Source organism: Papilio machaon, chromosome 6, assembly GCF_912999745.1.
Source record: "Papilio machaon chromosome 6, ilPapMach1.1, whole genome shotgun sequence".
Classification (NCBI taxonomy): domain Eukaryota; kingdom Metazoa; phylum Arthropoda; class Insecta; order Lepidoptera; family Papilionidae; genus Papilio; species Papilio machaon.
This window is the reverse complement of record NC_059991.1, coordinates 7,656,173-7,681,351: the sequence shown is the minus strand read 5'-3', so window position 1 is coordinate 7,681,351 and position 25,179 is coordinate 7,656,173. Positions and strand designations below refer to the sequence as shown.

The window sequence follows — 25,179 nt, the reverse complement described above, 5'->3', positions numbered from 1 at the left end:
AGTTTAGATAGATACTTAATCCGGATTACAAAACAAAATGACATGAGTGGGGACATATAGAGATGTTGGGTGGAACACTGCGCTCGCTATCCACCACTCACTGTGCGTCGTGTCACATGCGCTCGCAGGTAACATCGACCCCCATAAAGTTTGAATATTATAATACATTTGGTCCCGGGTCGTGTCGTGAAAGGAACAGAAACAAATCACTAAATAAAAAACATATGCAATAACATTATTTGTTATATTAATACGGTATTAGGTGTATCTATATTAGTTCTGTAATTGTTCGTATTTATATTACTATAGTTTCGATTGTAAATTTGTTTAAATAATTATGTAACGGTTTTATTGCGAAGTTTTCATTACTAAAATATATATACAAAAACATATTCTCACCCCATTTCATACTGTTTGAAAAAAATAGAGACAACAATGTTTTGTATAGGTGTTTTTTTAGTGACTAAGTCCCTTCCTACATAAGGCAACGTAAATCTTACATTCTTGCGTCGCGATTATATCGTTGCGCGTTTCGTTAACTCAACGTTGAACATCGAAGCGAACGTCTTTTAGGTCAGTATAGTCACAGCGCCATTTTGAAAATCCCAGTTACTATTCTCACGACGATCGTATTCGATCAGATGTCGGCAACGTATTCCTTTGTACGAAACTATGACAATACATTGCGTAAAACGAAGCGACTAAAATTGTCGGTTTTAAAGATTTACGATACCTTGTATAGGAAAGACTCATGCCGTTACTATTGTTTCTGGTAGGGTAAATATGTAAACGTGGTTATGTTTTCAAAATGTATCTAAAGTTTAACAGACGAAAATCGTAAGTGATTTTCCATCACGTGACATCTAATTCTCCTTCCCCTCTTGTGATATTTCGGGATTTTATCCGAACCTTTTCCCCCTTTGAACGTCACTTGATTAATTTTCGATCCCTAATTTGTTTTCACATCACAAAGCAATGTTTTTGTAAAATATAATTACAGTATGACTCTACGATTAACATATTCTGTGATTTAGTCGTATAGCAATAAGATGTGGCGTTTGACCAAATTATTATTATTAGAAATTGGATAAATGTTTACAGAAGTCCAATATTAAAAAATAAAAGGTAAAAAAATGCATGTTTAATGTTTAAGTAACTTTTTTACCTTTAGTTGATAAATTGTATTTAATTGGATGTATTGTTTTACTACGTTTACGAAAATTGTAAGTTCCAAACTAATTTAAGGTTATACGACACAAACTTCATGGCGCAATAAAACGGCTAACGAATAGTATGTGAAACTTAAAAAATATATATAAAAATATATCGGAATGTTTGTGTGATTTACAAGTAGCCGATTATTACGCCATACTTTAAATAAAGCTTGTTATACACTATCGAATATGAATTTTTATATAAAAAATGAAGTTAGTAAATATCGCTAGTGTGTAGCGAGATTGGTTTCGGATTGGAATTATTAGATACTATGTATTTCGAGAAGTAACCAGTTTATTTATATTGTATAAGAGTTTGGAGTAAAAGAAAAATATCGAATCGTCTAATGAAATGTTTCATCTGTTGGATGTAGGGGGTTATCGTGTAAGGGTAGTGTTTGCGAGTTTTTCTTTCGCTCCAGTCTCACGTCGACGGACTGAACCAGCGACGAACCAGCCTTGTAACTTATTATTTAAATATAAATCATATTAAAAATCACAATATTGTTTCTTTTAAAATCATATTCGTGAAAAAGATTCATATAAAATTGAGTAACCATCAAAGGAATGTTGAGGAATCCGTTGCAAATGTCATAGTAACATTTTAAATTTTACAATTTCAGTAACCTTGGATTTCTGAAATCAAAATCTCCAGAAAAAACATATTGAAAACTCTGTTTTGTCAAATATAATAACAGGGATGATATGTTGATATATTGACTTGCTGTCGCCCGCGACTCCGTCCGCACGCAGTTAAAAAATGGGGGGGGGGGGGTTATGAAAAACAGATGTTGGCCGATTCTCAGACCTACTGAATATGCTCACAAAATTTCATGAGAATCGGTCAAGCCGTTTCGGAGGAGTATGGCAACGAAAACTGTGACACGAGAATTTTATATATTAGACTAGCTGTCGCCTACTAGACTAGCTCCCGTGAGTTTGGCCTGAAAAACAGAGATACTATACGTGTGTTTCTTCAGTGAAAATGCTCAATGATACAATATAATTTGTAAAGGGAGCGGAGGTAAATATAGATCGTACTTAACAATGTCTAATGCGTTGCATCATTAATATGCAGAACATTAATTACACTGACATATAGTACTTTGTGATGAGTAAACAATGCATGCACATAGTATAAACCAAAGAGACGGAATACTAGATCGATGGAGTGACGTAATCTTACTTCATACTAATATTATAAAAGCGAATGTTTAGATGGATGGATGGATGTTTGTTTGAAGGTATCTCTAGAACGGCTTAATGGATCTCGATGAAATTCGGCACAGATGTAGAACAAGGATTCCCAAAGGGGTCGATATTAAAGCATTGCTAATTCTCACTCTATCTTCTTCTATTGACCTAAGTCAGAATGAAAATAATAATAATTGATCTTAAAAGTAGGTAATTAGGCCATGGGGGTCTGAGGTAACAGTTCATTTTGGAAAAGGGGTCAAAATAATTTGGGGATCCCTGATGTGGAACATAGTCGGGAAGAACACATAGGCTATTTATCATGTTTTTTATTTAATTCCACGCAGGCGACAGCTAGTATTATAAATGCGAATGTATGGATGGATGTTTGTTAAAAGGTATTTCCAGAAAGGATAGATTTCGATGAAAGTTGGCATAGATTTAGATCATAGTCTGGAAAATCTAGGCTATTAATGTTTTAATTTCGCACGGACGGTGTTGCGGGTAATAGTTAGTGTTGCTCTAAAGTTATACTAGTGTAAATACATATCTTAACGGAAGAAATCAAATAACCGTGTCAATTGCGTCTGTAATTTGTGATAGATCTTTAGATATCGCATGTCATCACATCATGGTAACGACGTTTACAAACGTTTGTTATGACTGAAATTAATTCAAGTCACAATCACAATAACATCAGACTGTAGGTGGAGCTCTTTATTGTCATTATCATGCAAAACTTATAAATTTAAACGTAGTAAATCGAATGCGTTGGAATAAACAATGTTAGGGTAATTACGTACGAAACTATTTAAAAGCAATTAGTCAATACCAAATAACAAAGCGCAAAAAATCTTTGTATGTTTAAATAAATAATATTTATTAAAAAAATCAATTTTTATTTTTCTTCAAACTACCGCAACAGTAGGTGCATTCCATACACGTATCGTAGCTATCTTTGTCCACATCGAAAGGCCAATGGTCTTTTGGTGCGAACTCGCTTCTCCTGAACAGCTGGTTGTCTATAAGGGACCAGAACCAAAGGTAGTTCCTAGCGCGTAGAAATTTGGCGGAAGCGTCTACCACCGCCTCAACAGCCCGCATGCAAACCGGGTCTAGTTCCGCTGGCGTGTTGAATAAAAGGTTCTGGATGTTGCATCTAAATACCTGGATAATATTCCGTTTAATTAGTGAGATTTATCATAAACTGCGGGTACTAGGCGTTTTGAAGTCAATTTAATTCATGTAATTCACACAATGGTAAAGCAAACTGAGATCCCTATTAAAGTTGAGTTAAAATCGAGCTCTGCTGTTTTAATAAGTTTTTTTTTTTAATTTTGTAGTCCGTTGTATGATCAATTTATTAGAAATATTTCATCATACCTCATGGCCACACATCTCCAGCATACAGTAGTTAACGAATTCGACTGGGACTAGGTCCACGCGATAGCCCAGCTTGTGTAGGTGATCTGCAGAATGTATTAATCTTGTCATTGTAGAAAATTAGTACTCAAGATCTATAATATAATTCTACTATCGTCTTGTTTATCGTCAAAATTTTAGTTTAAAACACTAATAGGATTGGCCAACTATTAAAAATAATGGTTGCTAGGACACAATCCTTCCTACAAACAATATTTTTAGGTAGTCCTTTGTACGCATTACCTGAAGATGAAGAAGATACTAAAATAGGTACTTTTTATTACAAACCTCTGAGTCCTCTCAGTTTTTGCGGTTTGTGAGAGACAGTGTGAAATGCGTCATAGGGTCCATAGTAAATCCTTACATAATTAAGAGACATAGTAAATGAATTAAAAATTATTAAATAATCGCTTTAATTCTCAAAACATTTTTTTACATATATCTTTATATAAAATCAATATTGAAAGAAAATGATAAAATTGACAGTTTGTAAACAAAAACAATATTTATCATAGATTAAAATATTTAATAAACTCACTGACCTCCATAGATAATAGATACATTACTCTTTATAGATATCAGTGATTCAATTATATAGAATTGGTACCGATTTATTTCTCACGAATACAAAATAGTGAGACATCAAAATAAAAACACATTTAATACGCAATATTAAAGGAAATTTTATATTAGTACCTAATTATACATTAGAAGTAGAAGAAGAATGTTTATAGTTAAGAATTCGTATTATTTAATAATGAAATGCACAAAATGTTTTTTTAATAATTATAATAATCTATTTCGGAAAAATCATTAAATTACAAATTGAAGATGTCTTTACTTATTTAATCTTGTCAATTACGATTCGGTTCCTCATATGGATCTATTACTGTTACTTAATGTTATTTACTAGGGATATATTGTATACTATAAATGTATTATTTACATACATAGTTATACATATAAAATATTATATGGGAATATATATTGCAAAATTTATAAGCTTTCTACACATTCCAATATGTACCATTTCTGTTATCTTTTTTGGCGGCAAATTGCGTACGCCATCCATTTGTAATTTGCCCGGGCAAACCGGAAAACACGACAGATTCACAGTCTTTACGACGATGTGCCAGGAAAAAACAAACGAGCGGCGTACACGATTTGCCGATTATTTTCAATGTTATTCGTATTATTTTTATTCTTTCTTATTCAAATTCTTTCTCAGTGTAAGCTTTAGTGGTATACCGCCGACTACTCCCTGCACGACGTTCATCCAATGGTTGACCTTGAGATCCCGTTGCGTCTTATGTGACGGTTCTACGGTGAACTTGTGCAACACGGCCGCCAGACCAGCCAGCGACTGCATCTCACCCAGACGAGTTCCTATAATAATATTCTATGGATTAAAATGATCAGTCAGATTTTGTATAATTAAATCATTTTTTATGAGATTTTCCAACTTTGACCAATTTTATTCGATTGTTTATTTTACGTTATAACAATTTGCATTCTTTTACAAAATATTTTGTAAGTAACACAAAACTAGAAAGAGGTATCGTATTGTCATCCTTTTAACCATCTTTGAATAGAGATGGGCACATGTTTTCCTAAACGAGTTTCGCCAGTAGAAACCCATAAAGTCTCGTTACAACAAGTTAAGGTAAGCACATTTCTCATAATTTCATTGTTCTGACTTTGAACCGATTCATAAGACATTACTTGTTTACTGAAGATTGTGTGTGAGAGAGTATTTGTTAACTTTGCTTTATACGGTACAATTAAACTTTATCTTCTTTGTTTTGCAATTATATGATAATGATAATGTTTATTGTCCTTATCAAATTGTAAATTATTAAACAGTACAGAGATAGGATGTAATTTTTTAATATCCTATAATGCAATTTAGTGCAAGAGTATTAAAGGATTTTAAAATAAATTAACTGACAAAGACTATTGAGTCTTTGTGATTTTTGTCTTGAATTGTCAAGTACATGTTACTTGTAAAATGCATCAAGGTCTTTTAAATAATATAAGGTGGCAAACGAGCAAGCTCCAGATGCGTTTCCTAATTTTAATCAACGAAGGAGATGCATAGAAAGAGAATATTTCCCTTTTCAATGCTAGACCATTAGAAACCACTAGAAAAAGCTGGGAAAGGAAAGGGGACTACAATAATGCCTTCGGAAGTGCATTCATCAGACGAAATGCGGAATTACATTCGCTTCACGCCTTTTTTCTGTGTGGTCGTGGTATTTCAACGGGAGAGACGGCCCATTCGTGCAAACAGATGTTGTTGTTGATGTCTACCACTGTTAAAGGTTACTGCAACTACAATAAGATCAAAGTCCGATTTCGTTGCAAAGGGTTATATAAAAGCAATCTAATATATAAAATTCTCGTGTCACAGTTTTCGTTCCCGTACTCCTCCGAAACGGCTTGACCGATTCTCATGAAATTTTGTGAGCATATTCAGTAGGTCTGAGAATCGGCCATTATCTATTTTTCATACCCCCCCCCCATTTTTTAACTGCGCGCGGACGGAGTCGCGGGCGACAGTTAGTATAATATAAAACAGACTTACCGATACAAGCCCGGGGTCCGCGACCGAATGGCAAATACATGTACTGATTAAGTTTCTTCTCCTCATCCGGTGAAAATCTCTCCGGACGGAATTCATTTGGATTATCGAAGTATTTTTCATCCATTTGTATCGCCTGTACCGGTATTACTATCTTCACTCCAGGGTCTATTGTGACGTCTAACTCTGGTATTTTGTAACGCCGAGCGCATGTTCTATTTAAGACGCCCAGAGAAGGAAACTTTCTTAATGATTCTTTAAACGCCATATGGAGGTAGGACATTTCAGCGATAGCGTCGTAACATAATTTGTTATCGTACTTATTAAGCTTTTCATCGATCTCCATTTGTATCTTTTCCTGAATTTCAGGATAAAATGCGAGTTCGTGAAGGCAGTAGCTGGTCGCAGATGAGGAAGTCTCGAAGCCGGCTGCGAAGAATATAAACACCTGCGCTACTATACATTTTAAGTCCAGCTCCATTTCGACTTGTACGGGAGTTCCATCGGGATTTGATTTCTCAATAGATTCGCCTACAATTTTACCTTTAGCTTCTAATTCGAGCAAGAGATCGATAAAATCGTTTCTCTCGGACGGCTTATAGTTCCTGTGTTCTCGGATCTTCTGAACGATCTCAGTTATTTTGTCTTCGATGGTGTTATCGTCGACGAATAGTAACCTCCTTATTTCTGGAAGCAGGTCCCACATAGCGATTAGTATGATGTTTCTCCACGATCGTGTAAAGATCTTCTTACCGAGCTCCCTGAACAGGGAGTGCTCCGTGTTTATGGAGTCCATTTCAATGCCGAAGCCGCAGGCGCCGATGAAATCTGTGGTAAAACGCGCCATTAGCTCTCGCACGTCGCACTCCCCTCCCCGCGCCGCTATGCCTTCCGCCGCCACCTGCAATTTCTCCGCGCACTTCACCACTAGAGGATACATCTTCTTCAACTTGGCAGTGGTGAAGGCCGGCGTCAACCTCTGTCGCAGGAGTTTCCATGTATCACCGTTGCTGTGGAAGAGATTGTTGTGCAATGGTTCGTGCTTGGGGTCCCTGCCGAGTCCTCTCGGGTAGAAGTAAGCGAAGTCCACGGTCATTATATTCCTAATTATGTCCAAATCTTTCACGATCAGTAGAGGCGTTGATCCACAATAGTATCCGATGACTTTTTCGTTATTATACTTTCTGTACAACTCGGTGGAAAGTTCCGCTATGCTTTTGATGCCGAAAACATTCCTGAAGTGGTTTCCGAACAAAGGTATGGGTGGATCATGTTTTATGTTCCTCTTCGACCAATAGTCGTAGTTTCTCGTGATGTAGATGTAAATAAGAACAATAACTATTATTATTAATAAGGGAAACATGTTGCGCGCTCGAGTTCAGTTCGTTAACTAGCCGAGTGCAAGACATCGTTAAGTGTCATTTGCGGTTCAGCGATACTCATCGCCAATTGGTTAGCACTGCGCAGTTGTTACAACTTGTGACTTGCTATAATAAGTTAATTATATGTAATAGTGCATGAGTAAAGGACTTTAATCTATTAAAGGTGACTGATAAACGAAGGAGCAAACCGATATAAGTACTCAAAAGTAATCCGAATCCGATAAACCAGTCAACTTGCATATAGTTATTATATTATCTTTAGGTCAAGAATACTAACGCATAAAAAAGGATTTGCACTTCGTATTATGTTATTTGTTCTATTGTAAAATTATATCTTTGTTAGATTTCATTTAACAATAGCGTTTCTCGAACGTACTGTTTTACATGTTGAAGATAACATAGAAAATGCTGTTTATTGGGTATTAATTACCTTGCCGCACATAGCGACATAATGGTGCCCATAGTGACCAATTAACGATTATGAGTTCCGCAAATAATAATTGTATTTATGTTTGAAATTTTCGGCTCGGCTCAACGGATCTTGATAAAATTTAGCACAGATGTAGAACATAGTTTTACGGACACATAAGCTACTTATTAATTTTATTTTTAAATTCCGATCCGACGGAGTCGCGGGCGACAGCTAGTATACAACATTTTGAGGTATACTGAGAGTTTGCTCATAGAACCATGGATAAGGAACACGGGTATGCTGCTGAAACACAGCGACCTAGTACAGAAACCAGTGTTAAATAAAATAAAAATAAATCAGGTAAATCAGTTTTTGTACTTTTGGTCGACATTTGTCTACTTATCTGATTATATTTAATGCGCCTGTTAGTATTTATGTAGTAAACCCGTTAAATATGTAAATCTGCGTGAATAAATATGTCAGGCGCCTCAGGTACAACATGACAAAGAATTACACATACATTTTTTTGTTATTGAGAACAGATAAAGCATTTACTAAATATACGAAGTAAAGGACATGGTATATCTTAAAATGAAGTTTTTAGTAAAATAAACTATTTTAGTAATATATAAATTCAAATGTTAAATAATGCCATGTTTACATAATGCCAGTAGTCCTATTGCACAATAACGCTGGCCTGGTATGGACTGATAACTGGAGCCAGTTAGTGTTTACATTATGCTACTATCCTACTCTACTAATATAATGTAAATATGGCATTAAATTGGAGTTGATTTAATCGCCACAATGATAATCAATAATCACCATCAGAGAAAGTCAACTTTCGATGTTTTACATTCTACCTTTTGTTTCAGAGTCCGTTTTAAATTTACATCTTTGTTAGATTTGTATCAAGGTTCGATAGAACGTCTCTATTTTTAAGGTTAATTATTTAGTAATCGATATGGAAATGAGTATTCAAACTATTCAAACAATTAAATGAACTATTTTCTTAGTTTAGTTTGATGATTAGAACAACTCAATTACTTTATTATCAATTATTACCATTACATGTAGAATAGTCGTATTAAAAGCATTTATTTCTTTTAAGTTGAATAAAAAAAGTATATCACAGTTTCACGCTTTAAGACGGCTAGAAATAATTAAATTAACACTTATAGGATAGATCTCACAGATGATGAGGGTAAAACCATGGGGTATCTCATGTTTATAAAAAAAGCAACCAACGTCTCGTCGAATTCAATAGAAATAAGAAACTATAACAAACCTATTTTGGACAATTTTAACTTTATAAGGCTGTAATAACCTACTTATCGTCATGTTGTTACTATCCTTTTTAAATATAATATATACAAACACTCAGTTTATACAAAAAATAATGTAGTAATCAGGACATTAAATGTTTCTATCTTCCCAAAGGTAGAATATGTTAACTTGGCCAATGTTATTTTATAATGTGATCGTCTAATTTAGGACTTTTTGTTCTACGTTGTGTTTTTATAGTAACTGATTCTTTTAGGTTATGTTTGGAGTAATGACTATTCACTTAAACTTCCGAATCCGAGTTTAGTATCTCTTAATAATTAATTTAAATTAAAGGAAAATAAAAATTAACTTTAATATATAATACTTGTAAAAGGTTTACAAGCTATATTTACAATACCCATTACAAGTATTTAATCGCTTCCCTCAATTTTATTAAAAATAAAAAATAAAAAATGGGAGGCACAATGTGTATTATCAATTAAAACACAAAGTTCGAAAATAAATCCATAGACAAAAAATAATATCATCAGCCAGTAACACGAGTAAAAAATTTATTTCTATTGAATTCGCCTATACATTTTTTCTTCTAATATAAACGTGTATAAATAAAATATCAGTTAATAGCCACTTAACAAGGTGAGTGACCGAAAAAAAAATCAAATTCCTCTGAAAAGCTTTAACAGCTGATGCTAATGGTTTGGCGCGTATTGCTGTTTAATATATACCTGACATATAAAAATCGTATATCAGTCTGATATCGCAGTGTTAATAATTTCGTGAGTTTATACACTTTTTCTATCAAACCACAAATACCAGAACTAGAGTACAGAATTAAACGTTTATTTTAAACCCGTTGTTATTATTCGTGGTTTGTTATCTGTAAAAATTATGTATGACTAGCCGTATTAAAAAAAAAACTTGAGGGGTGTCAAGGGACACCCGGATGGAACGAAGTTCCTTTCAATTAATTAGTGAAGGAACCAATGCTTATTCTATGAATAAAAAACTTAAGTCTTCACAAGAAGTACATTTTATTTCTATGAATTTTCGTTATATATTGTCACGTCGTTGCCATGGTGATATAGCAAAAAGTGTCGTGACAACTTTTCGTAAGAATTTTTTCCGTCTAGCCCCCTTTCACAACGCGCGATAAGGAACTTCGTTCCAAAAACTTAGTAAGTGGTCTAGGTGTTCTTCTAGACTATTTTCTACATCTGTGTCAAATTTCATTGAGATCCGTTGAACTATATGTTCTAACAAGTAAACTTCTATCCATTCAAACAACCAAACTTTCGCATATATTAATAAGATTAATAATTAAAAGTGAATTTTTAGATTTTTTAGTAGGTATAAATGCTTCAGCATTGGCAACCTCTGTTATACATCTGAAAACCACTTGAGTACTTCTATTGTTCTTACTCAAGGCACATTTTACTCACAAAATTAACTTAAGAATAGTTGATATCATTTACTAAAGACTCATTAACTACACTAAGTTTTATAGCCATGTCGCTATTAGTAAGTAGTGGGAGTAATTGAACGACTTCCTGGTATCAGAGTCGTAAATGATAATAACTAATTCAAAGAAAATAAAACGATTTTTCACATCGAAATTTAAGAGAGCTTTAAAATAAACGTGTGGAAATGAGATGCCGTCGCCAACGGGATCCTGTTATAGTCACCTTGGTTAGGCTGCTTACACATGACGATGTCTAAATACTAGTAATTGGGGAATATTTAATCACAACATAAATGTCAAAATTTTAATTAACGATAAAGCTAATTTTAACGGACTTCAAAAGGGATGAGGTTCTCAATTCATGTTTTTTTTGTTACTTCGTAATTCCACTCCTGATTGTTCGATTTTCATAATTATTTTTTTTGTTCAAAAGGCATTTGGTCCCTGGACTTTTTTATGGTGATTTGAGATTTTTCGTTTTAATTTTGTGTGGAAGAATTATTTTTTTTGAACGAGAAAAGTGATAGTGCTTCTCTATGGCAGTAAATGCTACAATGTACCTTAATATTTTTAATACATATTTTAATTACTTTTACGCAACGGTGGTTTAATCTTAAAATCACGCTAATAAATTGCTTGTTCGACTTCTACTTCAAAAAAAAAAATTATAATAAAGGGAGGTGTTATTTGCATTCCCATGTGTGGAATGACCCTTAAGTTTTAACAGTCTCAAGGAGAGGCGGCGGAAGTCAGCGACACCTGAGTTATGACCACTTTGTATATAAATACGTTTGTTCTCGAATTAATTTACGTGGTCTTGCAAAATTATATTTGTGCAATAAAGATATGTGAGTATTCTTCCCAAGGTGATATAGATAATAATTTTCACCAAGGTCTTTGTTTATTATAACTACGACTGACAAGAAAAAAAATACAGATGAAAAGATAACTTCATTTTTTTAAGTAAAGAGGAAATAACATTTAAAACTAGTATTGACTCTTTAGTAAAGATTTTCGTTTGTGTGTGTTTTTTTAATAATAATAACATTGTAATACTTCAAATGTTTATGATGAATATTGTAGGAAGTAAAATACAGAACATATTTATTTGTTGGCGCTGTCAATACCCATAACGAACACCGAGCACTGGTAGGGCGGCCATCTGTCAGTTAATTATTACAACAGTTATTTTATTGAAATACCCGCAAGTCCACGCCCGCTCGGAGATGTTAGATAACCCTGATGATAGTCGAAAGACTTCATTACAAGTGGGATATAAAGGGCCACGCATATATAGTCGGTTATAAAGCTGATCGAAGGGGCCTCGTACGCCCGGTTCACGCTTTGGTTGTTGGTAATGTTTAGCTGGTTGAAGGGGCCTCGTACGCCCGGGCCACGCTATGATAGTTGGTAATGTATAGCTGGTTGAAGGGGCCTCGTACGCCCGGGCCACGCTATGATAGTTGGTAACGTGTAGCTGGTCGAACGGGCCTCGTACGCCCGGTCCACGCTGTAATAATTGGTAATGTATAGCTGGTCGAGGGGGCCTTGCACGACCGATCCATGTTACTTTGCAATGATGATGAATTTCCTTCTAGTCAGGAAGGGCCGAACGAATGGTAATGGTGTATCTTTACTTATGGTGTATCTTTGCTTTTTGATCAAATAGAATAGAGGGAGAACAATGACATCTCATCACGGTGAAGCGCGACTCTATGCGCACGAGGTCGTGCGATCGTCAGGATTGGCCGTGTTGGCGCTGTCAATACCCATAACGAACACCGAGCACTGGTAGGGCGGCCATCTTGACAAATCTGTCAGTTCGGTTTGAATCGTCATAAGGTGCGGACGCAACCACGTGCTCGGTGGACGTTACTGTACTTAAATCCAATTCTATCTTAACAATCCTAAATTAGTTTAGTAATGACATTGACTGTATCATCGATAGTTATAATTGTGATAATTATTACAACAGTTATTTTATTGAAATACCCGCAAGTCCACGCCCGCTCGGAGATGTTAGATAACCCTGATGATAGTCGAAAGACTTCATATTCACTAACAAGCTTTTGCCCGCGACTCCGTTAGCGCGGAATTAAAAAAAACCTTATAAGTAGCCTATGTATTCTTTCAGACTATGGTCGACATCTGTTCCAGATTTCATCAAGATCCCTTGAGCCGTTCTTATAGGTACCTTCAAAGAATGATCCATCCATCCATCTAAACGTTCGCATTTATAATCTTAGTAAGATAAGTTTTTGGTCTACATTAGCATGGAAGTTGTCTTATAAACGAATATATTTTTCATTTAAAAAAGCATGACGGCGTATCCGCCAAAGTCAAATGACTGGTTGACTTTTAGCTGTCAAAAGTCAGCCAAGCGAAGCGTCACTGTCGATGGTTGTGAGGGCGGCCATCTTTACACAGTCTTGTTCGAGACGGCGCCCGCGCACCACGCTTGCGACGAATCGCTTAGCATCTAATTAACAAATTAAATCTACCGCTTAATTAAGTTGATGTCGCATTGGTTAGACACTACAGTGTTCATTGCACTGTGTATTTTTGGTTACCTAACCCTTATTAAACAACTGCGATTGCAACAAGGACTCAGGATCTGTTCACGCCCACCTGCCGACATACCCGCTTTTATACTCTCACAAGATGATTTCTGATGAAGGCCCTCCTGCCCCTTCAAGCATATGAAAAAGCAATAGCATCATACACAAAATAAATAAAGTCATAAATAAAACGAATTATTTGCGCTGGGAATAAACAAACATCGCGTCCTCTGTATTCCGAAGTCTTGACTTCGTAATATACCAGAGATATCATTAATGTCAACATTATTCCGACGTTACGATGCATTAATTGTACTAAAATTGTTTACGAAGATTGGCGCCTGCATGCAACACATGCTAAGTTGTGAATGCATTTGCACGAGACAATGTCAACATGAAATGATTTTTTTTCGGAATAAAGATTCTTGTTTAGACTTTATTATGTTAACTTTGTCAATGTCTTACTATGTATATGGAGGGATGCATCTGTAGGGGTAGTTCAAGGAATAGATGGATGGTTTGCTTGAAAGTTGACGAGTTTTAAGGAAGTAACAACTAAAATGTCGAATGAAAGATGTGCGTACTGGAGGCCTTCTTTTAATCCACGTTCCCTTCCTACCCTTTTCTTATAAGGAAATGATGAGAAGGACAAATGGATTTGACGGAGGAGGACGAATAAGAATGGGAAATATGCTATTTCTGTACATCTCCTCCTTTGTTGATTTAAGGTAGAACACATAAGCAATTGCAGATGTTCATGGGCAGCGGTCGCATCGATATTTTGCCACCTTATAATGTAAAAAAACTTTCGTTACGGAAAGTACATCGGATCACTAATTTTCCCATGTATATTTCGATGTTGGGATGCCCGGCCTTCTAATTCTTTAAATATCTATTAACTACTAGCAGCACGTGAATTGAATTAAAATAAAACGTGACAAGTCACGTGTTAGCACACGCGAAGCTTTGACAATGAGACAACAATGTAATTAAAAAGTGATAGAAATGAATACCGTTGGCCAACTTTTGGATGGAATAGAGATAAATAAATTCAGTTCGTTTAACTAAGAAAGAAATTTGTTCAGATCTTAAAACTTATAAAAAAGATACACACGCCCGTGACTCTGGGGTAATCAGAGATAACAGATACCTATTCTCTTTATAATCCATACACCCAATCTTAAAATTTGAACTATCATAAAATAAAAAGGTACACCTTAGAGTTTTTTAAGAAAAGTGTCACCAACATCGGACAAAATACTGCTTGTTTGCAAGTTTTAATTTTATATGTCTAGCTTCTTACTCGCTCACTCAGATTCATTAAATAATTACTTAAACATCCCTTAAGGTATATTATTCATACTAAATATATACTATAGTCTCTCTCAGTAACCAGCTAACATCTCTGTGTCAGTGGTTTTGTGCTTGTATCATCTGTGGTAATACAATTTCTTATTTTATCTGTGGTATGCGCGGTTGTCGGCGCGGGAGCTCGTCGTCGCATACCTGCCGTGAGCGAAGTGGGTCGCCTTCGCCCGCCGCCGGAATGCGACTATAAACTTTTTGTCTATTTATTTGTACAACTAAAATACGCGACATTGCGTAACTCGACATGTTTTGCGGTATTTTTGTTGCCACTGGAATTCGTTACAACTGAACATTTTTAACCGCACAACTTAATAGTTGGTTTTTAACGGCTGTTTTGTTTTTGAGCTATATTTTTTTCCCCACTGCTGACTTTTTAAGATTTGTTTCCAAGGTTTTCAAAGGACGAATTTCTTCCTTAGAGGCCTGCTTAACAGCAGAACTAACGTTCTCTGACGCAATGAATGCTCGTGAGAGTTGATGGTGGCTTAAAATTAACGGACCATCTATTGATAACAGTCCGTTTAAAATTGTTCATAAAATTGTTAAGGTGGTAATTTTAGCTTTATTAGTATTATAACATCATAGTTTGCAAATTAGATATATAGGTACATAAACTATTTAGATTGATTGCTGTATGAACCATTCAACCAATTTAATTGAAGCGCCAATCTTTGGTTTGTAACGAACAGTTTCGAAGTTGGCAAATATGCGGTTATTGACCTACGTAAGAATGGGAAGCGTATATGAAAACAAACAAAATGGCTACAATGGTAACAGAAAACAAACCGTGTGCATGTGGTTAGTATAAATATAATTCACTTTCACATTCCTACATATCAAACAAAACGTTTTTGTTTCAATACCGTTAATGTTAGTTGGCGATCTCGATGTAATTATGACTTTACAATGCTGAAACAAATGTACAAAAAGATATTGTTATCTCAGTAATATACTCGCTTTGTCACCGCTGGGCATTGTGCCAACATACCTGAATCTTAGTGCTCAACTAGAGAGTACCTTTCAACGTATACACGACATATTTTTGGTTCTGATTAGTGTTACTAATCAGTGCAGGCGAATATCAATAAACAATCTCTAAAATCAATCCAAAACTTGTTTTAATCACTTTATTTTACATACTAAATTAATTTTTATTTGTAGAATCCTTTAAAAATTTATTGATTTCGTTAATCTCACTATTGCTACATTTATTCTTCAATTTTTAAACCCTTAATTTTATTTACCGCCGTACATCCTCGCCGTCCCGTGTACCCAAGAAGTTACACCTGGACCACTTGAGAATTACTATGTACAGTAAGGAAGAAAGAAGGAGGCAAGCGGAATTTATAGTATTTTTCTGGTAGAGTTTAACATGTCTCGCAACAGTTAGTTACTGCTAGTTCTAAAACAGTTAAAATTAGTTTACCTAGACCATTAGAAGGTTGCTACTGATGTGGAATAACGAACATTCCAGTCCGTCAACAATTCGTTATTTTAAATTTCATCTTTTTCGTATGTTTGTGCCATGTGTCGTATGTCAGGAATGTTTCAGAATATGTTTTTACTTCATTAATATTCCTAAAACTTCGAGAAGTATAATAAAAAGGGGTTTTGTTTATTTCGAAACAAATGAAACGAATAATTATAAGAGTTCGGAAGTTTTTAAATCTTAACATCTTAGGGATTCATTATATCCTACTAAAATTATGCGTATGTTTAGATGGATGGATGGATGGATGGATGTTTGTTAGAAATTATCTCCAGCACGGCTTCATGAAACTTCCTGAAATTTGGCATAGATGTAGAACATAGTCTGGAAGAACACAAAGGCTACTTAAGATTTTTTTTGATTCCCCGCGGTCGGAGTCGCGGTCGACAGCTAGTAAATTATACACAGAAGAATCTATCATGAAACTTGTCAACTTCAACACACGTATATTTATGTGTAAAGTCAACACGAAACTTTAGAACTATCAAAATAACTGGACAACATTTGTGGAATGCATAAAACTAAATATAAATAATATTCGGTCATATTGGAAGTAAAAACATTCGAGACTGTCTCTCAGACATTCAGAATGATTCAACTAAGAGATTGGACTTTATAAATAGATGGAATGTAGCGTGGAATGTTGATTGCTCCACAATATGTATTTATAATACGCGTTTGCTCTGATGATTGATTCATTTTAAAGATATATTTTACGTTCTTTATTATAAATACGACCTAGTTCAATACTAGTTAAACAAGTAGTGATTTATTGATAAACAAATATCTGGATCGATCTTATAGAGATGTGTAACACTTCACTGATTTAACAAATTATTTTATTAAGGACACTATTATTGACTAGTGATATTTTAATCGGTTTTATTAACACTTGACATGCGGGCATACTTCGCCGCCGAATTACGCGTGCAGCGGGCATTTCTATCGGGTATCCACAACAATTCTACTAAATACGTACTTTTACGTGACCCGCGCTCTATTGACAGACTGCAAAAAATGTAAAAAAACGTTGCCCGCATGCCAAGTGTTAAGAAGAATGACAATCTTTAAGGTTTTTATAGTTTAATACTAATAAATTGTTTATTAAATTTTGATAAACTTGTTTTTTTTAGCAAAAAACAAGTCAAAAACTGACTCTCATTCTGACTAGTTAGAATTATAATTCTGACTACCAACAACCAATTCTTTCAAATATTACAAATGTTATTAAATTGCGGGAATAAATGTAATTATTTGTTAAACACGTCTGTCTCGATATGTTCAAATGAAGTGTTTGTTTAGAACTGACTTCAGACTTGCCCACTTCAAATAAATAATCCTTTTGAGTTGAAACAGACTATGCATCTGATGATTTCCATTTAAACAACAAAGTAAGTAAACGTATTCAAACTTCATTCTCTTTTAGGGATGATGGAGTCTAACTTTAATTTAATACAGTAGAGTTTGATTTCTGAATTTGGTAATTTACAATGTTAAAATTTATTTACTGTGGGCGAAAAACCGCATTCCATACTATTTTTTAGTAAATTCCGCCCGGGAAAATTAAAAAAAAAATTATAACCTATGTGTTCTTCCAGACTATGTTCTACATCTATGCCAAATTTCATCAAGATCCGTTGAGTCTTTCTGGAGATATCTTCAAACAAACATCCACCCATTCATCTAAACTTTCGCATTTATAATATTAGTAAAACATACAACCGTGTTCTTAAAATTATAAGTACGCTTAAAAGAGTATTCTATAAAATGACTAGGAATATCTTAAGAAGATAACATACTGTCAAAATTATTTTTACGGTAAATTTCTTACCCAACTTATTTTCAATGAAAATTAAAAAGTAAAGTGCTCCAAAAGTAATTACGTAGGTGCGGTAATTAGCGACAACATTGAACTTGTCAGTTGTTTTTACCAACAAATCACACGCGTTGACCGTCAGGTGTTTTGGCAAAATATTTGACAAGTTGATTGGGTAACAATGTCAAGCAATTTCCAACTCTATCCACTTAGAAATGAGGTTGATAACCGAGTTTTGATGGAAACCATTGTTCGCTTCCAGGTATGTATTTGCGTGTCAGTCATATTTGTGTATGCGGAGTCCTGGCAGGAAACCAATTATTCTAAACTTAGAACATTAGCTCAGCCGTCAGGTGAGAACAATCAGTGTTAGCTTTAATTTCGTATTCTAACATTGTCAGACTATTGCGTCATTAACCACATTTTATTCTTTTTTTTACCGGGATAGTTATTAACGGAATAAAAAAAAACATATTAAGATTATTCTTAGTAGAAAGAAATGGCAACCATTTATTACTTAAGATTCTTAATTAATAACTGCATAAAGTATAACTAAGGTAAACTTAAAGTAACCGTCATTTTATTTTTTATACTTTCATACTAATGTTTATTTTATTTTAATGTGTAGAACTTCTTAAACTTTCTGCGCCGAATCACTTATTACCACGCGTAGAACAACACAAAGATCTTTGTCTCATTCCACCACTCTATTTGCTCTTGTTAAAAATAGACGCAGCCTTTCGAAATTATGCTTAAGTATAATAATCGACGGGGAGAGTATGAATAGAAAAAGGATATATCTTTTTTAATTTCAAAAAGCAACTCCGGACTTCATTTAGTGCGGTTCTTTCACACCTCTTGTACCTTCCATATATTTATACATACATCTACCCGTACTTGCACGTCGGTTTCGGGTGCTCTTAAAACCCCACTTTCCTGACATAAATTTCCTTTGTTAATCTCATTTAATTCATCTTTTTTTCATAGCTCCTTTACTTAAAATCGTTTTTGGAGTATAATAATAAGTAAAGTTTATACTAGTTGTTTCCTTTGTTAAATTTAGTTTGAGCTGAAACTATTCTGAGTCGCCACATACAGGAAGAGACGCTGACGCATTGTCAGTCGCTGTCACATCTAACGCTGTTTTATTACAATGTAGTACGTTTCAAATATCTATGTACAATAAGATTTGTTTATTTATTTTTAATATATTACGGATAAGAAAAGCGACAAATAAATTTTGACAAAAGAATATAGAATGTATCCTAGAACTTACTATAAAGTTATTCTAACAAGATATTCTAATCTCTAAATCTATTGGACAGTGTTTGATTGTAAGTTAAGATTGATAACATTATAGGTTACTTGATAAAAGACAATTTATTTAAACTTATTCATCATTGATCAGAACCGATTGAAACTGATGTTTATTGTACTACACCCATTTTTTTATTTGTCTACAAACCAACTCCCAATTAACTTGTTAATATTTTGAGTCACACTTTTAACATTTAATAAAAAATAAATTTACAATGACACATCAGTTTTAAATTTCTATCTAATGCCAAACCTATTTCAAAATAAACTGTATTGCATTTTCCGCCCCCGCTCCGGCTATCACTAAGGCGCAGTCTACACAGGTAGAGGGCGGAGAGGGGGTTCTATTTCTGTAGCACCGCTCAATGCCACGGGGCCAACAACTCCTGTAGCATTAGTCATTACATAGCTACAGCAATTAGGTAACACGTAAATCATATTTATAGCTTTATTGAGGTCAAAACGGTGCAAGAAATTTACATCACTGATAACGTTTAACTATTATTTTCTCGCGTAAAGTTTGAGTTCTTTTTATCTGCTACTAGTTGTCAACCGCGACTTAAAAACGATGCGATTAAAAAAAAACAACGTGATAAGTAGCTTATATGTTCTTCCAGACTATGTTCTACATCTGTGCCAAATTTCATCAAGATCCGTAGAGCCGTTCCAGAGATACCTTCAAACAAACATACGTCCATCTAAACATTCACATCTATATATATAAAAGAAAGTCGTGTTAGTTACACTATTTATAACTCAAGATCGGTCGAACTGATTTAGCTGAAAATTTATGGGGAGGTAGCTTAGAACTAGGAGACGGACATAGGAACTTTTTTATCTTGTGTGCATTTTTATTATTCCGCGCTGACGGAGTCGCGGGTAAAAGCTAGTTTATAATATTAGTAAGATTACGACGAAATAAAACAAAAGACGATTTAGATCAATCAAAACTTAAATTCTTAGTATGCATGTTGGTTATAAAATTATTCTAAATATCTATTGTCGAAACATCTGTGAATTAAAACTTGCGTTTTGTTGTTTACAAAGAAACAAAGAGTATATACCTTATTTATTTATTTTGGTCCCATTCATATAGATAAATCACTTGACACAAACTTCCAATATAAGTAACAAACAGTACATAATATAGCATAGTACATAAATGTACAATTATGCAATTTTAAATATTTTCGTAGCATTTACAATAAAATAAATAATTATACGTAGATAGAGTAGATAGAGCGTCGGTGGCTCAGAGGTTAAGCACTTGACTTGCAATGTATAGGTCCTGGGTTCGAATCCCGCCATGTACGAATGTGTTTTTTGATTTTAAATTTACATACGTACATCCAGCGTGGTTGACTATGGCCTATTCACCCATAACTTGCTCACGAATAAGGCTCCGAGCCCCTCAGTGGGGACGTATAGTGAGCTGACGATGGTACGTAGCTAAAGCTATTTTATAAGCGATAAGAACAGATTTTTTATGTTGTTACAAACTTGATAAGTTACTAGATATCGTATTTTCAAACGGCCTCTATAATGTTAGATCTCTTAGAATTACTTAAATTAAAATACAATTTAATACATTATACTTAACAAAACTTAAACAAATCATTCATACATCAGTCTTGTAAAGAAATAACAAGTTAAATTAAAATTGCTAATGCTTTAGAAAATTCCATTAACTTCATATGTTTATTACTGAAGTGTCATCTTAAACATCTTTTAATAACTGCTAGCCATTTTAACTTAACACTGTTTATATCAGAACACAAATATAATAAACTAAAGCTTCGTCATTTCGACGAAAAATTTGGCCGCTTGCTAATTTGCCTTATAATATAAAAAAAAACTTTCATCCATTGATGTTGTTTTGATAGACGAGTACATTTAACATTTTTATTTTTTAAATTACAATTATAATGTTTTATATAATTACATCAACAATCATAATAATACATTTAAAAACTATTTATAAAGCGTTTTGAATCAAAAAGTCAATATATATATTTATTATATAAATATTGTTTCAGATATAAATAATTTCAACCTTTATATTTCTCACATCATTGCAAAAACATAGTATTCAATTTTCAAAGGCTCATTAATATTTCATCAGGCTAAAGCGTACAATTTCCACGCTCATCTGGTAATTGTGAAACTTACTGTGAAATATTAACATTCATTAGCTCATATTACACATCATTCGTGCTTTCAATTAACCTAAAAACCAAGATGAGTCAACGAGCAGTGAGAGATAGTTTAACTCAATTTGACCCGTGTTTTTGCTACTTCAAATTAGAGTGTAAACAATATTTTCTTGTATCAGTCTTTCGACACTGGAAACCTATGATAAACATTTTAATTGTACACAAATAAAAAGCTGCATATTGACAAGCGTACAAAACGATTTGTGCCAATAGTAGAACTAACTACAGCTTAATTACTAATGTGACTCAACTGTTTTCAATAGGTCCGTACCGCTGTCTGAACCATGTCATTCCGCTGTAATCAGGCTCGTACACGTCGGGGATCTCCTTGTCGATCGCCTCGCAGTAGACCATCTTCACGGAAGCTTCGCTAAACAGCCGCTCCTCGAATTTAATCAGCTGCTTGAAGAAACCGGTGTTCGGTCGGATTTGTGGTCTAAAAGAAGTGGTGAATTTAGTCTTTCGTCTTTTATTTAATCTTTATCATAAAGGGAACATATTACTATTATTTTTCTTTCTCTTAGTAGGTATGATACTCCTTAATTCAGTCGGTTTATTTCATTGCAATTGTACTTGTAAAAGAATTGTTGTAGCCTATTTTTAATTAAAAGTTATAAAGTTCATGTAGTTATGAATTACTACTGACATTATTTTCGTTCCTAATCAAATGTAAAGTGAGGCAACAAATACCGTCTCAGTTTAAGATGGTGGTAGGCGTTCCTGAGCGTCATCCGCTGCCACTTTACGAGGTAAGCCAAGCAAAGTGTGACAGAGCGGGAAACGCCCGCCACGCAGTGTACTAACACCACCTCGCCCCTTGACACCACCTGTACCAAAATGTTTACTATCTTAATTATAGAATACAAATAAGTTACAGTTTAGATAAAAAAATGAAAACAATGAGGATAGTTAGGTTTCTATTGTCTAGTTATTCAGATCATTTGAGCTATTTTATCCATAAAACGTAGTTGTTAAAACTGTAGTAGACTAAATGTGTAGGATAGGAAGTGCTTTTATGTATTTTTTTTAATTAAAATTTATCACCGAACGGTATGGTAATTTAAACTTACATCGTTGATAAGATCAGCGACTCTCTCCAAGTACGGATGCATATCTGAGTTGGGTGTGTCCAGTAATGGCACGTAGTACCGCGGGGCGCAGTCGTCGGGCGGCGGCGGCAGCTCGGGCGCCGCGTTCACCACCAACCCGGGGCGCAGCACCCGCACCGCGCCCGGCAGCGCGTGCGCACCGCACACGTACACCGAACACGTCACACGGGACACGCCTAGAGGACATCCTCTGTTGAAGAAAATAATGGTGTTAAAATTTGTTTAACAATAGCAAGTTTAAATAACATAATGATATCAAAGTTGGTGTAGTTTTAGAAATATTTCTTTTTACTCTAAATCAGCAATTTTTGTAAACTAAATTACGATTTTTGTACATCAAGTTAAGCATGTTACGAATTAAAGTCGATATTTAAAAGTCAGCATTCGAAGTTAAACAATTACGGACAAACATCAGCTTTGTATGACGCGTTGTGAAATTTACTGTATGAGATGTAAAAGACGCGAAACGTTGCCTAAAATAATAAATCCCACTACTTAATTGCATGGTTTATTCACTAAATCATTTTATGACTCTTAATCAAAACTGAAGTCATAATAAAATGTAGTAAACGGTAGCAAAACATCTGTGTCAAATTCCTTTGTGCGGCCACTGAAATAGAACTTGTGTTCTGTATCATTAATTCACATCAATGTCAAGTCTAGAACGCTACAAGGTCGGTCATTTTTTATGACGAAATGATTGTGACACATTAGAAATAATTATTTCATTACCATTTATACGGTTACATCGTTTAACTGTCAAATACATCATTATAACACCAGTTAACCTATAAAAATTAGTGTCTGAGCTATAAAATAAAAGTTTGTTTTTATAACTTTCATTTGTTGAAAATAATGTTTTTTGTAGATTCATTTGTTAAAACGATATAATAATTTACTGAAGGGGATATTCTAAAAACTACATCAATTTTAAAAACAAAATATTATTGAATAATAAATCTCAATGACGTATGTCTACGACAAAACGAACATGGCGTCATGTCGTCGCAATCCATCGTTTTCCCGCCCAAAAGAGAAAAGCGCGCGAACGAAACGACGCGACGCCGCGTAAACAACGCATTCTTCTCGCTTGTGTCATCGCTGGCGGACATCCAGCTGAGTTTGACCTAGCGAATTTGCTCTTATACGTTTTGTTTTCACAATCCAGACAAATTTGGCAGTTCTTTCTCCAGATGATTCTTTGTTACCAAAATAAACATTTGACAGGTAAATGTACAGTTAATGATACTTGGCATTGAAATAATGTTAAAGTTTTTGAACTTCTTCGCTGCTATTGATTTAATTTGCTTATAATATTAGACAAATAAATTTAACCATGTTTTGTTATATTGTCTATCCCTGTTAAAAATGTCCTAGTTAATATTATTTATCAAGTATTGGTTGAAAACAAGCTTATTAGTATTTTATGTGATTGTCGTTGCAGAAATTTTTACACAAAAAAAAACAACTGTAAAAGGAAAATCTTTTTCATTGCATATATAAGAAAAGTCGAGCGTTCATACCAGCTACTTCATCTGATTTTATTTTTTTATTACATTTTATATTGTCAGATAAATTATTCACTTTTAATATGTTTCGAGTTCGTGTATATTTATTTACCTATTTAATTCCTCCTTAGTTAGTTTGTTATCAACAATCTCGACAGTTGGTTCTCTATCTTCGACAACAGTTTTATCGTCTACCGTTAAAACCTTCATTTTAAACGAATAATTTTAGTTGAAAAAAAGTCTAAAATTCACTTCACAATTATTAACTTTGAACATTCAACACGCGAAGTTTAGATCGATATAAAAGCAACGTTCTCTCGATACGTCCGTTCCTCGCGGAGTGTCACCTCATACTAATGTAGTCTGGAATCCACCACCTGCGGTCTCGGTCCGAAGCGCCTGTAATATCCGGCATTCCATGATTATTTCGGTAACACCTCCAGAGTGTTATTTTGTTTACAGTTTCATCGTCGTTTCTGTTCAATTGTTACTGGTGACATTTTACGATTAATTTTGTTTGCTTTTTAAATTTTTATTACATTATATTTAAACATTATCATTTCGTTACTTTATTCAATATTTTATTAAATTAAATAAATTTCACAGTATGTAATACGTCAAAAGTAAATTTAAGTTTTCAATGAAAGCGTTGTAAATTACGTAACAAGCAATAAAAGTTTAGATTTCCCGATATATTTTTGTGTTTGTAATATTTAAAACATTAATAATGTCTTATTTATCGTAGCTACAAAATGTAGTTGCTACGGCGTAGAGAGACATAAGCTACGACGAAATAAGCTTCGAATATTAATCCCTATATTTATATGTTAATTTATTATTTGTTATTCAA

General features: G+C 34.2%; 3 protein-coding genes and 1 long non-coding RNA gene across 4 annotated transcripts; 1 reads left to right on the top strand and 3 right to left on the bottom strand.

The window, feature by feature from the left end:
- The first annotated feature begins 395 nt into the window (after nt 1-395).
- On the top strand, nt 396-20,765 carry LOC123721063. Its single transcript, XR_006756140.1, has 3 exons — nt 396-522; nt 9,746-9,750; nt 20,736-20,765. It is a non-coding gene; the product is annotated as an uncharacterized LOC123721063 (long non-coding RNA).
- On the bottom strand, nt 3,282-4,277 carry LOC106709910 (UPF0728 protein C10orf53 homolog). Its single transcript, XM_014501827.2, has 3 exons — nt 4,119-4,277; nt 3,792-3,877; nt 3,282-3,575 (listed from the first exon to the last, which is right to left on the bottom strand). The coding sequence occupies exons 1-3, from the start codon at nt 4,207-4,209 to the stop codon at nt 3,300-3,302; spliced, it is 453 nt and encodes a 150-aa protein (XP_014357313.2). The 5' UTR covers nt 4,210-4,277; the 3' UTR covers nt 3,282-3,299.
- LOC106709847 (cytochrome P450 6B6) lies at nt 4,918-7,909 on the bottom strand. Its single transcript, XM_014501732.2, has 2 exons — nt 6,415-7,909; nt 4,918-5,216 (listed from the first exon to the last, which is right to left on the bottom strand). Exons 1-2 carry the CDS (start codon nt 7,772-7,774, stop codon nt 5,029-5,031), a joined length of 1,548 nt encoding a protein of 515 aa, XP_014357218.2. The 5' UTR covers nt 7,775-7,909; the 3' UTR covers nt 4,918-5,028.
- A 1,029-nt stretch (nt 20,766-21,794) lies between the features above and the next one.
- LOC106714462 (dual specificity protein phosphatase 14) lies at nt 21,795-24,695 on the bottom strand. Its single transcript, XM_014507515.2, has 4 exons — nt 24,442-24,695; nt 22,783-23,011; nt 22,403-22,539; nt 21,795-22,148 (listed from the first exon to the last, which is right to left on the bottom strand). The coding sequence occupies exons 1-4, from the start codon at nt 24,537-24,539 to the stop codon at nt 21,959-21,961; spliced, it is 654 nt and encodes a 217-aa protein (XP_014363001.2). The 5' UTR covers nt 24,540-24,695; the 3' UTR covers nt 21,795-21,958.
- Between the last annotated feature and the right edge of the window lie 484 nt (nt 24,696-25,179).